Raw genomic sequence first — 17,773 nt, 5'->3', positions numbered from 1 at the left:
ATGGGGTCGCAAAGAGTCGTACACGACTGAGCGACTGAACTGAACTGAACTGAATGGGAGAATTGACAAATGAAAAATAAAAATGCTCCAAAAGGGCATAAAGTTTTGTTTTTAATCACCACAGTAGTCTTAGCACCAAGCACTATACAAGGCACATGATAGGTACTTCGTAATTTGCTCAAGGAATAATGAAGAAAGAAGATAGAAATAGAGAGCCATTCAGTGGCAGCTAGAGAAAGAGTGTGATTGTTAGTATTTTTAAAGGTGAGAAGTGAATATATTCAGTGGAGGAGGCAGAGAGATTGTAAATACAAGAGATAAGGGAAAGTCAGTGCGATAAGATTCCTGAGAAGACAAGAGAGGCGGCAATTCAAAATTTAGGTGGAGAGATTGATCTTAGGGAAAAGAAAGAAAGGATGAAAGAATGGATATAGATACATAAAAGTTCGGTTGGTTTTGTAGCAGGAAGTTTAGAAATTCTGTCCCTAATGGCTTCTATTTTTTTTCATGAAGTGAAAAAGCAAGGTAATGAACAAAGTGGTGCGATAGTCTATGACTATGGACTTCATATATTTATTACCAGTACAATGCAGAAAATATGCACCAGGTACTTTTTCTGTGCAAAGCATAGTGCTAAGAACTGTGAAGGATATGGAGAAAAATAAAAGCTGATCTTTGTCCCCATGGAGCTTACAAATTAGTTAGGAAAGTAAACTATTTGTGTATACTTCGTATATAGAAGTAACTATAATTACAATTAGATATGATAGGTACAATAAAATAGCCATAGCAGCTCAAGAGAGATAGAGAACACTATCCCTTGGTAAAAAATATAAGGAGAAAGTATTAGGCAAACACAAAGTGGCAGAACAGCATAGAAATGACAAGATTTTGTTGGAATTTAGAATGTGTAAGGGAATAATAGTAAAAATCATGTAAGAAGGGAATATCTGAAAATGATGGTTGAGAACTCTGAATGTCAAGCTCAGGAGTTTGGACTTTATTCTGTAACAAATGGAAAGGCAGAAGTTTTTCAGGGTAGTAACATAAAAGAAAAGGTGGCAAGAATTCATGGAAGAACTATACAAAACAAATCTTCATGACCCAGATAACCACGATGGTGTGATCACTCACCTAGAGCTAGACACCCTGAGTCTGAAGTCAAGTGGGCCTTAGGAAGCATCACTACGAAGAAAGCTAGTGGAAGTGATGGAATTCCAGGTGAGCTATTTCAAGTCCTAGAAGATGATACTGTTAAAGTGCTGCACTCAGTATGCCAGCAAATTTGGAAAACTCAGCAGTGGCCACAGGACTGGAAAAGGTCAGTTTTCATTCCAATCCCAAAGAAAGGCAATCCCACAGAATGTTCAAACTACTGCACAATTGCACTCATCTCACATGCTAGCAAAGTAATGCTGAAAATTCTCCAAGCCAGGCTTCAGCAGTACGTGAACGAGAACTTCCAGAAGTTCAAGCTGGATTTAGAAAAGGCAGAGGAACCAGAGATCAAACTGCCAACATCCGTTGGATCATAGAAAAAGAGAGTTCCAGAAAAACATCTACTTCTGCTTTATTGACTATACCAAAGCCTTTGACTGTATGGATCACAACAAACTGTGGAAAATTCTTAAAGAGATGGAAATACCAGACCACCTTACCTGCCTCCTGAGAAATCTGTAGGCAGGTCAAGAAGCAACAGTTAAAACTGGACATGGAACAACAGACTGGCTCCAAATTGGGAAAGGAGTACGTCAAGGCTGTATATTGTCACCCTGCTTATTTAACTTATATGCAGAGTACATTATGCGAAATGCTGGGCTGGATGAAGCAGAAGCTGGAATCAAGATTGCCAGGAAAAATATCAATAACTTCAGATATGCATATGATAACACCCCTATGGCAGAAATTGAAGAGGAACTGAAGAGGCTCTTGATCAAAGTGAAAGAGGAGAGTGATAAAGCTGGCTTAAAACTCAACAGTCAGAAAATGAAGATCATGGCAACTGGTCCCATCATGGGTCCCATCTGGTCCCATCACCTCATGGCAAATAGATGGGGAAACAATGGAAACAGTGACAGACTTTATTTTTGGGGGCTCCAAAATCACTGCAGATGGTGACTGTAGCCATGAAATAAAAGATGCTTGCTCCTTGGAAGAAAAGCTATGACCAACCTAAGTAAGTGTTGGTCGCCCAGTCGTGCCCGACTCTTTGCGACCCCATGGACTGCAGCCCACCAGGTTCTTCTGTCCATGAGGTTTTCCAGGCAAGGATACTGGAGTGGGTTGCCATTTCCTTCTCCAGGGGATCTTCCAGACCCAGGAATTGAACCCGGGTCTCCTGCACTGCAGGCAGATTCTTTACCAACTGAGCTACAAGGGAAGCCCCAACAGCATATTAAAAAGCAGAGACATTATTTTGCCAACAAAGATCCATCTAGTCAAAGCTATGGTTTTTCCAGTAGTCATGTATGGATGTGAGAGTTGGACTATAAAGAAAGCTGAGTGCCAAAGAATTGATGCTTTTGCACCATGGTGTTGGAGAAGACTCTTGAGAGTCCCTTGGACTGCAAGGAGATCCAACCAGTCCATCCTAAAGGAAATCAGCCCTGAATATTCATTGGAAGGACTGATGCTGAAACTCCAATACTTTGGCCACCTGATGAGAACTGACTCACTGGGAAAGACCCTGATGCTGGGAAAGACTGAAGGCAGGAAGAGAAGGGGACGACAGAGGAGATGTTTAGATGGCATCACCAACTCAATGGACATGAATTTGAGCAGGTTCCAGGAGCTGGGGATGGACAGGGAAGCCTGGTGTGCTGCAGTCCCTGGGTCGCAAAGAGTCAGACATGACAGTGACTGAACTGAACTGAACGTAATGAAAACTGTCCTTTATAATTATTAATCCTGCAGCAATGTACAGGTTGAACTGGAAAGAGACAGATTGAAATTAAGAGTGTAGAAAGATTAGTTAGGAGATCTGAAATAGCACATGTCAGAATTAATGAGCGTGTTGATGGGAATGGGGAAGAATACAGAAGATACTGAAGCGGATATAACAGAATTTGATAAGAGAAACTCAAAGACAATAAAAGTTATGAGCCTTTTGCAATTTATAAGAATGGTGACACTGTTAATACAAGTGAGAAGTATACAGACAACAAATTTTCAGATTTTATTTTGAAAATGGAGGACAATAACTTCCATTTTTTCACATAATGCTTAAGGTGCTTAAAGGACACTTTTGTTGAAAGGTTCAGCAAGAAGCCGGAAATGTTAAGTCTGGAACTCAAGAGAACAAGAAAGATGCCCTCATGCAAAATGAGTACAAGTCACTTGAAGGCAAAAATCTGGGACATCCTGGGTGGTCCAGTGGATAAGACTCCAAGCTTTCAATGCACAGGGCTTGGGTTCCATTCCTGGTTGGAATGGATGCCACATACCGTAACTAAGCCCGCATGCCACAACTAGAGAAGCCTGCACACTGCAGTGAAGACCCACAGCAGCCTAAATAAATAAACATTTAAAAACGGGCAAAAATCTGTGTATATATTTTTTCTGACACTAAGCGCAGTAACTGGCAGGTAGTAGGTGCTGAACAAATGCTGGATGAATTTAACTGAATTTGGGAGTCATTCATATAAACATAATTGTTAAGGCAGATGAAAGTATTAGGGGAGAAAATATAGAAATGAATAGATGCATGCTACACAAGGGGTTAGTTAGATAAGGGACAATAGAGGAGCGAAAAGGAACAGTCAGGAGAAAAGAATAGTATCAAGATAGAGCAGTATCATAGAGTTCAGGGAGAAGAACGTTTCAGGAAGAAAAGAATAATCAGCAGTGCCAAATACCGAAAGAGATCTAGATGGCTAAGGACTCAGAGCTATCAAATTTGATGATTATGTAAAATTTTGTGATCTTTGAAAAAGCAGTTTCAAGATAAAACTAACAAGTTGGGATAATGAGAGACCAAACTGAAAGGATAAATAAGTTTATTGATTAAAAAACAACACAAGATTACAGTCTAGGTTATGAAGAGTTTTCCAAAGAGACTTATTATCTGGGGTATTTCTTGATTATGTTATGAATGACCACAGTAGAGGAGGTGCTCTATAATGTCTCAAGCTGCTGAATACCAGGCTTCAGCATAGTGCTATTAGCAAAGCAGGAAAGGATTTAGATACAATTAAATTTTCTTTTGGAAAAGTATGCAAGATATTTTACCTATTTCCACCTCGGTGAGACAGTTATCAATCTTCTTAAGTATGTTGTCCATTTCATTTATCCTTTTATGAAGTTTCTCTCTCTCACTCTAAACACACAATATCATAGACTGTCAAGTTAAACCTCCAAACAAAACATTATAACTTTATAAATGGTTCAAACTGCTAACATAACTGCTACATCTAAGTTATGATCAAGCAAATCTTTTTGTTTGTTTGTGGTTATTTTTGTTTTGGCTGTGCAGTGCAACATGCGGGATCTTAGTTTCTGACCATGGATTGAACCATGTCCCGTGCAGTGGAAGAGCAGAGTCTTAACCACTGGACCACTAGGGAAATCCCATGAACAGGCAAATCTTAAAACAAAGATCAAAGCTTCAAGTCTTGTCTTAAAAAAAGTTTTTTTAAGCTTACATAACAGATTAATATTAATTCATATTTTATACTTTATTTTAGATTTCTATGTAATATAAGATGTTAATATATATAACTTAGAGTTTATAAAAATGTTCTATGGTCAAATAAATTTGGGAAACACTGGTCAAATAGAATTATAGCATTTTTTCTTTTTAGACAAAAAAAAAAAAAAGGTTTCTGACCTTAGACTTTAATATGTTAGCTATTATATTTCTCCAAAAGGGGGACACTCTATTTAACACTTCCCAGACTTATTTGCCAATGAAAAGTTTTTTTATGTAGGACCTTTCTTCAAGGATGATCATTTTGGAAAATGCTATTTTTTTAAAATATATGCATACACGTACATAACTGAGTATGGACTATGAGGAAGATAATACCAGAGCACAGTCCTTAGCAAAGGAAGATCATAATTTTATATTGTTTTATTTCAATATGTATAATTTGAGATGAGACCTACACCCATATTAGTAAATATATTCTAGAATTACTCAAGATGCCAGGATTTACTACTTTTGTTAAACCGAACCTCACTTCTTATGAACAATTTTGTTTTTGCCCAACTCTCATTCACGTGTCTCCTAAGGAACATTCTTCATATTCTACAACTACTGTATAGTAATTTTAATACATCTTTCTAAGCTCTTAACGGTCTCAAATTACCTGAGCTGACTGCACCAGCTTGCTGTATAGAGCCACTTTTCCTTGGTGAGTGAAGACTTTAGTTATCTTGGTAAAACGTGATTTTATTTTATTCAAGTAAATTCCAAAGGCCTTCAGCTGTAAAGTCAAAGATTACACTGCATTAAAACAAACAAGTTAGAAAAGGCAAATGGTCTGGGAAGGCTGGTTCAGCTGCTACATGCTAAGATTTGCCCATCCTAGACTATGATTCCTAAGGCTTCTTATTTGCAAATTTAATTTCACTTAATAGCTTAAGTCCAGAACCAAAGATTTCAACTTTGATTCCAGTTGAATAATTCTAGTACAAAATTCATTTATATTACAAATTAGAAAATGACAGGTTCTTAGTTAATAAAACTTCAATCAAGGCAAATATAAAATGAGTTGCTTATTTAATCAATTAAAATCTCTCTTCCCCATTTAAATCTAAGTGAAAAGCAAACAAGAAGGCAACTCTAAATTTCAAACATATTTCATATATTAAATTGATCATGTAAGAAATGTAAGATTCTATACTAACAATCATTCATGTATAATAAAATTTACTGACATATTATACCTGAGAAGTAAACTAAAGAACTCACCACTAATTATCAAGTGTGAGTGTGTGTATGTGTGTGTGTGTGTGTGTGTGTGTGTGAGTGCTTAGTCTCTCAGCTGTGTCCTACTCTTTGTGACCCCATGGACTGTAGCCCTCCAGGCTCCTCTGCCCATGGAGATGCTCCTCTGCCCATGGAGATGCTCCAGGCAAGAATACTAGAATGGGTTGCCATGCCCTCCTCCAGGGGATCTTTCCGACCCAGGAACTGAAGCGGGGTCTTCATTCCTGAAGCGGGGTCTTCGCTACCAGTGAAGTCCAATTATCAAGTAACAGGTACTAATTTCACAATAAACCCTGTAATGTCTATACTGATTCCCATTCAGAAAATGAGACAAAAGTTACCTCCTCATCAGAGCAGTGTTTCATTTTTTCCCACAGGTTCCTATTTATAACAGTCAACAGTTTATCTTGGTTCAGTGCAGAAAGCTTTAATCTAAACAGAGAAAAGTTAATTAGCACAGAGTTCAGAAGTCAACCGGAATGAATCAATTTAGATCTACAGGCATACTTAATTTTTCCTAGTTCTTTTCTACATAAAGAGGGGAATTCAGTCAGGAATAGTGGCCAGTCTATTTCAACACTTGTAGAACAGTTCAAGAATGTTATGATTCAAAAAAATTTCCCTCCCAAATAGAATTCTCATCTCAATGCATCAACTTGTTCCAAAATGAAAATATTGTTTTGGTCAAGAAGCTTATTCAGTTAATGAGTACACTGTTCAATAAAGTTCTTGGTGAAATGAAAAATATGTCTTTTATTTTTACCTAAAGCCAAACAAACTTTTTGGTCAACTCAATATGTTGCTTATAAAGAATCCTTTAAAGGCTTGTGAATGCATAATTGTTGGAAAGTTGTAGCTACTAAGTTAAAGTTTCCAATTCAGTTCAGTCTTACCTCACCTTTATAGAATAGCATTAATAAAAGTAGCAAAGTTACCTTGTTAATAAGTATAGGAAATAAATTTTTATCGGAGTTAGAAGATATCATAAACAGGCACATAGGTACAAAATCAAACAGTAGAGCACATCTAAACAAACTTTTCATTCTATGCAATGAATCTATTTTATTCAAAATAAGACATTCTCAGACAAATCCTGAGACACCCAACTCTTTTAAATAACATGAAGGTAAGAAACTTGTCTTGTTCAGGGATGAACCCCAGGATTTAGTACTGCGCCTGGCACTCAGTAGGTGCTCAATACATGTTTGTTCAATGAACAAGCCAGAAACAGGCAAATCTGCAGTACTATAATTCAACAGCATCTTAACTTTCTAGTTTTAAAACTGTGAAAAGTGAAAGCCGCTCAGTCGTGTCCGACTCTTAGCGACCCCATGAGTATACAGTCCATGGAATTCTCCAGGCTAGAATACTGGAGTGGGTAGCCTTTCCCTTCTTCAGGGGATCTTCCCAACCCAGGGATCGAACCCAGGTCTCCTGCATTGCAGGTGGATTCTTTACCAGCTGAGCCACAAGGGAAGCCCTTTAAAACTATAATTCCCTTTAATTAATTTATTTATTTATTTATTTGCTTTTATTTATTTTTATTTATTCATTTTTTTAATAAATTTATTTATTTTAGTTGGGGGCTAATTACTTTACAATATTGTAATAATTTATTTTTATTTATTGAGGTAACATTGGTTTAAGACACTGGTTTAAAACACTGGTTACATGTTTCATGTGTACTTTATATTTTGACATCTATGTACACTACAGTGTTCTTATCACCAAAAGTTTTAAAACTACATGATTCTTAAAAGATTATTTCATTTCTTTTCTATTTGTTAGATTGGTTCAAATTCAGTTTGACAGTTCTAGATAAGTATGATATAAACACTGCCTTGAGTTGCAAGTTTTGGTTTACCTGTGAAAATCTAGATATACCTAATTTGTAAATTAGTCTGCTGCACCTACTTACACCAAACCACTGAGCTACTGCTGCTGCTGCTGCTAAGTCACTTCAGTCGTGTCCAACTGAGCTACAGTCTTGATTAAAACCATGTTCTTTTATAAATGCAAATTAAGAGGAAATGTGATAAAACCATAAACGCAAAGGCAATCTTACTTTTAGGCACTATATAAATCTCTACACTACTTCTATACTACTAAGTAGGTATTATTATCCTCAATTGATGAATGTGAAAATGAAGGTTAAATAACTTACATTAAGTGGCCAAGAGTTGAACTTCCATCTGACTACAAACCTGAAATTCTTTCCCATATACTATATTAGACTGCCAATTAATGTGATCAGCTTTTCCTATGCCAATGTTATTCTAATCAAAATCTTGTCACACAGATTATTCACCCATCCAACAAAACACACAAAAAATGGAAACTTTCATACTCTTCAATCTTCCGGTGAAGAGCTTCACAATCTTCTTTATAAATCTGTATTTTGGGTCGATAAACATATTGACTTAACATCAGGTCTTCCAGAGTAGGTGATGTGTTTACAGCAAACTGAAAAAAAAGAAAAAAATCCATCAAAACTGGTATTTTGAGGACCAAACCATGTGCAAGGACTGCTCAGAGTCTCAAACAGTGTTTGAGACGTGAGTGCTTACTTTTACAAGTTTTACAAAGGAAAAATGGAAAACTTTAAATTCATATACCTAGTAAGCTACAGTCGGAATTTGAAATAAAGTCTCTGACATCAAAGTCCATTTCCCACAGATGCTTAGAGGAACTGTGGAAGTTCCACACATAGGCTTAAAAAATGGTTTGAAAATGTTTATGCATTATTTGCATAAACACCTCAATAAACTTGGGTGGGAGAGAGAAATGGTTATACATTGTTTTTTTTTAAAATTCATTTTTTTATTGAAGGATAATTGCTTTGCAGAATTTTGTTGTTTTTTGTCAAACCTCAACATGAATCAGCCATAGGTATACATATATCCCCTCCCTTTTGAACCTCTCTTCCATCTCCCGCCTATCCCACCCTTCTAGGTTGATACAAAGCCCCTGTTTGAGTTTTACACATTGTTTTAAAACTATCAATATCTGAAAATTCAAACTTATAAAAAACCTCTTTATTGAAAGAAAAAAAAAAAGATGCCAGTTTCCAAGATTATTCTTTTCTATTCTCATTCACTAGCTCTGATCCTTACTTCTATCCCAGGTTGAACTCAGACTTTTCTGGCATACATAAAATGAAGCAGTTAAAATCTGGTTATTTTTTAAAATGTCTTATAATGTCTTTTGGACATTTTTAAAATGTCTTATAGCTCTAACACAATGACTTTCTGATGTCCCTAATGCAGTGTTGGAAAAATCAAGTTAGTCTATTACATATAGAATTCAAAGAAAACCCTACAAATGTCCATTATTCATAGGCAGTGTGGCACAGAATTTAGCATTCTAGGTTTTGGCCTTATCTATAAAATGGGCACAATACTGACCAACCTCTTAAGATTAAAGTAAAAGTTTTTTAAAACGGTACCAAAGCTCAGGGCCTGCTAAATAATCTAACAAACTTTAGTTTCCTCTCATTCTCTCCTTTCAGTTGATAAATTAAAAGGAAATACAAATGAGGTTTTAATTTCATTTCTCTATCTGTAACTAGTTTTCTAACATGTTGTCAAAGTGTAAAAAGGTGCTAAAGGCAACGATTACTGATGACTCTTTCTTAAAAAGTAGTTTTAAGGCTAAATTTATAAAGAAAAATCAAAGCTCTATACTTCTCAAAGAAATCAGGCCTCCTTGGGAAAATGGCCAACTGTCTTTCATATAGGAGCCAAATACTTGATAAAGGAATTTTTTTTTTTACTTATTTGGACGTAATATGAAAAAATGAAGAAAATTAAGATATCACTACTTTACAACTCCTAATAAATTGCTAGATCTAGATAACGATAACTTAATGCTGATCATCACCAGACCTTAACTCCTGATGGAAAGACAAGTATAAAGTAAACTTGGAAAACAAAAACATGTCATATGATAAAGCCTCTGTCGATTTACAGAAAATACAAAGGACAGAAGGACACGTTAAAATGAAAGTTAGGGTATGCATAATGGACAAAACACATACTTAGCAGAGTATGGAAAAACCTGGTTTCCTCAAAAAAAAAAAAAGAGGAAGAGAGAAGGGAGATGGGGGGAGAGAGGGTTATGGAAGGGGACCTTATACTTTAAAAGATAATTAAGAAAGAGCTATCAATCTCATTAGGGTTGCAGTTTAACAAACTGGAAAATAATGCAGACAATCAGAGAAATATAATACTAACTGAATAATTAATTACTTAAAGATAAGATTATCGTATTTGGATATAGTTTAAAGAGTCCTCATCTTTTCAGGGATACATACTGAAATACAGATAAATTGATGATAGCTGGGATTTCCTTCAAAATAAAAGGATGGGGAGGTAGGGAAATATAGAGACAAGGGTTGATAATTTTTTTTAAAGTCTTTATTGAATTTCTTACAACATTGCTTCTGTTTTATGTTTTTGGTTTTTGGCCCTGAGGCACGTGGGATCTTAGCTCCCCAACCAGGGAACAAACTTGTACTCCCTGCATTGGGAGGCGAAGTCTTAACCACTGGACTGCCAGGGAAGTCCCAGAAGTTGATAATTTTTGAAGTTAGATAACATGACAAGTTCATTAAACTATTATCAACTTTAATATATGTTTGAAAATTCCTATAACAGCTAAGTTTTTTTTCTTTAAAGAGTAAGGTTTCTCTTGAACCTTCATAACCACAAAGTGAAACACAGGACTATGTTCCCAGAGATTCACCAGGAATGCCAAATGCAAAGGATATCAGGCTTATGCACTATGGGTACAATTGAATGCAACTGCCTATGCTATAATGCAATACATGGGTTAAACTGCTGCTCCTTGCCCCCAGGACTACATGCACAAGTCACCCTCTTCCCTTGCCTTATCTATTTTGATTAAGTGCCCGATTTATGTACCATCAGCTCTTAGATATTTCAGGCCTGGTAAGGGTACCTGCAATAGTTCCACAACTGCACTGAAAGGGAGTATTTTGGTATGAAACACTCCTTGGGCATGCAGGAGGTCATGCAGGCACTAACATAGCACCTTTTTTTCTCTCTCAGTTTTATTGAGATATAATTTACATATAGCACTGTGTAAGTTTAAGATTTACAGTATAATGATTTGACTTACATACATCATGAAATGATTATCACAAGTTTAATGAACATCTATCACATGGAACAATAGACATGGAACCATCCAAATTGGGAACCAGTACATCAAGGCTGTACACTGTAACCCAGCTTATTTAACTCACATGCAGAGTACATCATGTGAAATGTCAGGCTGGATGAAGCACAAGCTGGAATCAAGACTGCAGGGAGAAATATCAATAATCTCAGAAATGCAGATGACACCACCCTTATGGCAGAAAGCGAAGAACTAAAGAGCCTCTTGATGAAGGTAAAAGAGGAGAGTGAAAAAGTTGGCTTAGAACTCAACATTCAGAAAACTAAGATCATGGCATCTGGTCTCATCACTTCATGGCAAATAGATGGGGAAATAATGGAAACAGTGAGAGATTTTTTTTTGGGGGGGGGGCTCCAAATCACTGTAGATGGTAACTACAGCCATGAAATTAAAAGACGCGTGCTTCTTGGAAGAAAAGCTATGACCAACCTAGACAGCATATTAAAAAGCAAAGACATTACTTTGCCAACAAAAGTCTATCTAGTCAAAGCTATGGTTTTTCCAGTAGTCATGTATGGATGTGAGAGTTGGACTATGAAGAAAGCTGAGTGCTGAAGAATTGATGCTTTTGAACTATGGTGTTGGAGAAGACTCTTGAGAGTCCCTTGGACTGCAAGGAGATCCAACCAGTCTATCCTAAAGGAAATTAGTCCTGAATATTCATTGGAAGGACTGATGCTGAAGCTGAAACTCCAATACTTTGGCCACCTGAGGTGAAGAACTGACTCACTGGAAAAGACACTGATGCTGGGAAAGATTGAAGGCAGGAGGAGAAGGGGACGACAGAGGATGAGATGGTTGAACGGCATCACCAACTCGATGGACATGAGCTCTGAGTAAGCTCCGGGAGTTGGTGATGGACAGGGAAGCCTGGCGTGCTGCAGTCTATGAGGTCGCAAAGAGTTGGACACGACTGAGTGACTGAACTGACTGAATGATCACCTCATACAGATACAAAATTAAAGAAATGGAAAAAAAATTTCCTTGTGATGAGAACTCTTAGGATTTTCTCTCTTAACAACTTTCATATACAACATACAACTGTGTTAATTATATTTATCATGTTGTACTTTACATCCCTAGTGCTTATTTATCTTATAATTGGAAGTTTGTACTTTTTGACTGCCTTGATCCAATTCCCCCTCTCCTCATCCCCACCTCTGGTAAATCACAAATCTGATCTCATTTTTTATGAGTTTGTTTGTTTTTGAAATATAACTGACCTACAATACTATGTTATTAGTTCTTCTTACACAATATAGTGATATGGTATCTCTACATAGTATCTTTAGCTGGTACTACCAGCTGAACTCCTGCAACTGCACACACACATGGGTGCCAAACATACATCTCCTTGTCTGCTTCAAGAATGCCTCCCCAGTTCCACCCTGAAGGAGACTCATGGTCATTTAAATCCTGTAACAGATGCCCACAGTTGTGAACCTCCTTTTCCATGGCCCATTCATTTCCCATTTCCTTGGCCCTTCTCTACTTTGGGATTTTTTTTTTTAAATACTTTTTTTGGCTGCACCACATAGCACCACATAGCACATGGGGATCTTAGTTCCCCAACCAGAGATGGAACCTGTGCCTCCTGCACTGGAAGCAGGGAGTCTTAAATACTGGACTGCCAGGGAAGTCCCTACTTTGGGATTTTTAAATTTCTTTCCTGTGATAGCATGAACTCTTCTTACCATCTTTTTTGGTTTTTATTTTACTGAAGTATAGTTGATTTGTCTTACCATCTTGATGGTTCTTTCCCAGATATATTTCCCTAACACTGCCTTTCCTGACCTCTACAAAGCCTGAGACCAAAGGTGAAGATTCATACTAATTCATACTAATATTCCCTTGATTCATCACTCAAAGATTAGCTTCCTAGATATCCTCCACTCTTCTACCCTGCCAGCAACCCTTCTGTTCCTACGCTTCCCCTTTGCTTTTTCTGGCCCCTGGCACGGTTTCTGCATTTCCCAAGACTCTAGATACATACCTAGACACCTTTCTATTTCCCATCTGCAGCTGAGGCGAGGGGATTCTACAAGGAAGGGACACTATTATGGTGATGAGAATAATGAGGTTGGGGACCCAAAAGATGCATGAGTATCTTTCTCCTTTCTATCTTTGATTTACTTTTCACCTTTAGATATACAATCCTCCTGTAATTGATTTCTTTCTAAACAGCTTTATTGAGATTTAATTTACACACCATATAATTCACTAAGTATGCAATTAAATGATTTTTAAAATATATTCTCAAGGTTGTGCAACATCATCACCAGCTAATTTTAGAGCACTTTCATTCCTCTAAAAGAAACCTTGTACCCATTAGCTGTCATTCCTTTTTCCTCCACCCCTATCATAGCCTCAAGTAACCACTAATCAGTTCACTTTTTGGCTATTATGAATAATGTTCATGTACCAGTTTTTGTGCAGAGGTACGTATTCAGTTCTCTTAAGTAAATACCTAGAACTGGAATTGCTGGATCATATAATAGTTCTGTTTAACTTTTTGAGGAAATATCCAGCTCTTCCAAAGTGGCTACACCATTTTACAAGTCTACCAGCAATAAAAAAATTCTTTTTATTTATTTGGCTGCACTGGGTCTTAGTTGCAGCACATGGGTTTTAGTTCCCTGACCAGGATTTAACCCAGGCCCCCTGAGTTGGGAGCACTGAGCCTTAGCCACTGGACCACCAGGGAAGTCCCCAGTTGGGTTATTTTTTTGAGTTGTAAGAGTTCTTTAAATATTCTGGATACAAGGCTAAGATGTATGATTTGCAAATGTTTTCTCCTGTTCTGTGGGTTGTGTTTGCCCTTTCTTGATGGTATCATTTGCAGCACACAAGTTTTAAATTTTGATGAAGTCCAGTTTTTAATTTTGGGACTTGTGCTTTGGTGTTGTATAGGATTGATTTTTTTATGTATAATGTGAAGTATGGATCAAGGTTCATTTTTTCCTGTGGACAGCCAACTGATTCAACACCATTTATAGGAAAGGCCACTATTCTACAGGGGTATCTTTGTCATAAACCAAATAGTTATAAATGTGTGGTTCTGTTCTTTAAAAGTTAGAAGTCATCTGGTCCTAGTGACAATTTTAATGGTAAATTGCAAACTAAAAATTTCAATGGTGGGAATTTCCTGGTGGTCCAGTGGTTAGGACTCCTCACTTTCATGGCAGAGGGTGTGAGTTCAATCCCTGGTCAGGGAACTAAGATCCTGCAAGTCAGGTAGTGTAGCCAAAACAAATATTCAATGGTAGTTAATGAGAGTTATCCAGTTCTTAGGTTAATTTTGGTAATTTGTATTTTTCTAAAAAATCATCTAGGTCTTAAAATTTGTCATCACAGTTGAAGGATTAAAAAAAATTCTTTTAATCTTTCCTTTAACCCGTGGACACGTCTTTCTCAATCATATGTATTTTAGCTTTCTCTCCCCGCCCCCCCTTTTTTAGATTTATTTTTGGCTGTGTTGTGTTTTTGCTGCTGCACACAGGCTTTCTCTAGTTGTCGAGCACGGGCTTCTCATTGCAGTGGCTTCCTTCTCTTGTTGGGAAGCATGGGCTCAAGGTTAATGGGCTTCAGTAGTTGTAGCACATGGGCTCAGTAGTTACGGTTCATGGGCTCTAGAGCACTGGCTCAGTAGTTGCATCCCAGGGGCTCTGTTGCCCTGAGGCACATGGGATCTTCCCAGACCAGGGATTGAACCGGTGTCCATTGCTTTGCAAGGGGGATTCTTATACACTGGACCACAGGGAGAAGCCTTCCTTTGACTTAATTAAGCTCTTTAAGAGTTTTTTTAATTGTCTTTTCAAAGTACCAGTTTTTATTTTATTAGCTGCATTGCACTAATAAATGAAGCACTAAATGCTTCATTTTAGCTGTCTGACAAGAGATGGAACCCAAACTCTTGGCAGAGAGCACAGAGTCCTAACCACTGGACTACCAGGGAATTCCCCCAAAGTACCAATTTTTAGATCTGTTATCTTTTCTACTAGTTTTTGTTTTCTATTTTATTAACTTACTATTTACCTGAATTTTGTCTTCCTACTTTTTTACAGATGTTATTTTATTGTTCATTTTCCAATTTCTTAAAGTATTAAAAAGTCCTTTATTTTTATTTTATTTATTTTTTTTAAAAAGTCCTTTAATTTTAGATTCTCTTCTATAACAATGATATCTGAGGCTTTTAATTTCCTGCTAAGTGTATGTTTTGCTGTATATCCCATAGATTGTTCTCCTTTGTTTTCTAAATAGTTTTGCTTTCCTCTTTGATATGAATTATCTAGAAATGTGTTTCTTAATTTCCAAGATGTTTGTATTTTTAATAGTTCTAATTTTATTGGATGAAGATCAGATGATGTCCATGAAATCTCCATTTTTCAATTTCTCATGTTTTTCTTTGTGATCAAGGGCATACCTAATTTTGTAAATGTTCAACAGACTTAATTTTACAAAAATACTATGTAATTTTATATGTAAATGATATGAGTTTTCTATTAATCTTTTAAACTAAGTTTCTTGGTTGCGTTATTTAAGTACTCTATGATTTTAAATATTTTTGATATTGAAAAATATTTATTAAAACCTCTGCTATACTTGGGTTTTTATAGTAATGAGGGAAAGCATATGTTCAGGAAAAAGTATAAAAAACAAAACAGATGGCAAGAAAAAAAAAAACTTCACCTTTTCAAAAATCGTATTTTTTAAAAACCAATTTTTATGCTAACCCCAAATGTACCTTCTATAGCAAAATTTTCTGTAGGAAAATTTGCTTCCTTAGATTCTTTTTTTTGTTTTTTAATAAACGCTTGCTTCAATACAGTTTAGTAAACAATCACAATATATTTTAACTGAGATGACTATTTTGCCAAGAAATTGTACTTACTTTGGCTGGAAGATTGCTCTGTCGGGGTTTCTGTATCAGAATGTGGACCTGAAGAAGTATAAAGAACTCCTTTATTGTTATTCTTCCATCTTTGAGTTTCTGAGGAAATAAAAAAAGTTTGCATGACCATTCAAGGTAAAACTTGACCACTGCTCAAACTTTGACCACTGCTCAAAGTTTGTATGAGCAATTTTGACTAGAACCACCTCCTTTGTTTCTATATAGCTTAAAGTACTTTGCATATTTGTGTAAATATTATTCTGATGTAGGTTATACACAAGCAGATTTCATCTAATATTATTTCTTAAATTTATTCAGTAATAGTAAAATTGGGGGAAAAAAACAATAAAATGTAGGCCTTTCAATTGTGATTCTACTCCACATAATTGCCATGTACTGTCCTTAACAAAAAAAAAAAGAAAACTAGTCTTCTATATATTTGAAATATTTCATAATTCAAAAAAATTAAACAAGAGAAAACAAAATGAGGAAATCAGTTGCATTTGAGAAATACGGGCTTCCCTGGTGGCTCAGTGGTAAAGAATCCTCCTACTAATGCAGGAGACACAGGTTTGATCCCCAATCCGAGACGATCCCACACGCTGCAAAGCAACTAAGCCCATGTCCCACATCTAATGAGCCTGTGCTCGACAGCCCACAAACCAAAACTACTGAGTCCATGTGCCACAACTACTGAAGCCTGCACATCCTAGAGACTGTGCTCCTCAACAAGAGAGGCTGCCACGATGAGAAGCCCGTGCACCACAACCAGACAGTAGCCCCTGCTTGCCACAACTAGAAAAAAGCCTGCACAAAGCAAAGATGACCCAGCACAGCCAAAAAATAAATAAATAAAATTATTAAAAAGAAATGAGAAATACTTTCATACCTCCTTCAAGTTCTCTTCACATACGGTATCTCTGAGAAACTGTGATTCTATTTGACTACCAAGGTGTGCTAAAAGTAAAGCAAATTCAGGTGATGAACAATTAAATTGTAAACTTAATTTTAACTATTGTTCAGGTTTATGTATAGTTCATGCTCTTGAAGCTACCTGCTAGGATCCTTCTGGAAAGACAGTCATTTGTAGGGTAAAGTATATTAGTTTTAAGGCTCCATATATGTTTTTCTACTAATTTTAAGCTTCTTAAGAAAATCACTCTTGTAATATAACACTTCTCAATTTATTCAAACAACTAAGAATTAAAAATAAACTAAATATTATTTTACTTATCAACTGTTTGTAACTTCCAAAAAGCTTATACAAATTTCAAATATCTCCTGAACTGAAATACATGTATTATTAGTCAAGTAACAGACGATTTCTCTTATTTAGCCTTCATTAAAATCTTACTGCTTAAGTCCAGAGAGGTCCCATCAGCCTTGATTGAATCCAGAGAACTGCTACAACTAGATGGGGTTCTGCTCAGGCTTTTTATCAACACACTGTTAGCATTTTTATCCATATCTCCTTCAGCATGGAGATCAGAAATCTGAAATCATCAATAAAGGAACACCATAAGAGTAAAGTTATGACACTGTTAATTATAATGACTAAATTCTGAATGCTAAGAGAAATACTTCTAACATAAAATTTATCTGTAATCATATAAAATACTTTAGTAAAGAATTAGAATAAGTAACAAGCAGCTTCGGAGACGGCAATGGCAACCCACTCCAGTGTTCTTGCCTAGAGAATCCCAGGGACGGGAGAGCCTGGTGGGCTGCCGTCTATGGGGTCGCACAGAGTAGGA

At 36.5% G+C, this 17,773-nt stretch overlaps 1 protein-coding gene across 1 annotated transcript in view; it reads right to left on the bottom strand.

Moving 5' to 3' along the window:
• The window catches only part of KNL1 (kinetochore scaffold 1), a 67,478-nt gene that overhangs the window by 10,672 nt on the left and 39,033 nt on the right, over positions 1 to 17,773 (bottom strand). The window contains 7 exon segments of the mRNA XM_081507216.1: positions 4,228 to 4,315; positions 5,307 to 5,423; positions 6,271 to 6,361; positions 8,277 to 8,392; positions 16,020 to 16,118; positions 16,909 to 16,976; positions 17,374 to 17,512. Of these exon segments, the coding sequence (XP_081363342.1) occupies positions 4,228 to 4,315; positions 5,307 to 5,423; positions 6,271 to 6,361; positions 8,277 to 8,392; positions 16,020 to 16,118; positions 16,909 to 16,976; positions 17,374 to 17,512 (718 nt within the window).

The sequence above is a fragment of the Giraffa tippelskirchi genome, chromosome 7 (genome assembly GCF_054371585.1).
Source record: "Giraffa tippelskirchi isolate mGirTip1 chromosome 7, T2T-mGirTip1v1.2.pri, whole genome shotgun sequence".
Classification (NCBI taxonomy): Eukaryota; Metazoa; Chordata; class Mammalia; order Artiodactyla; family Giraffidae; genus Giraffa; species Giraffa tippelskirchi.
Note: the sequence above shows the minus strand (reverse complement) of the source record. Positions and strands in the feature narration are given on the sequence as shown.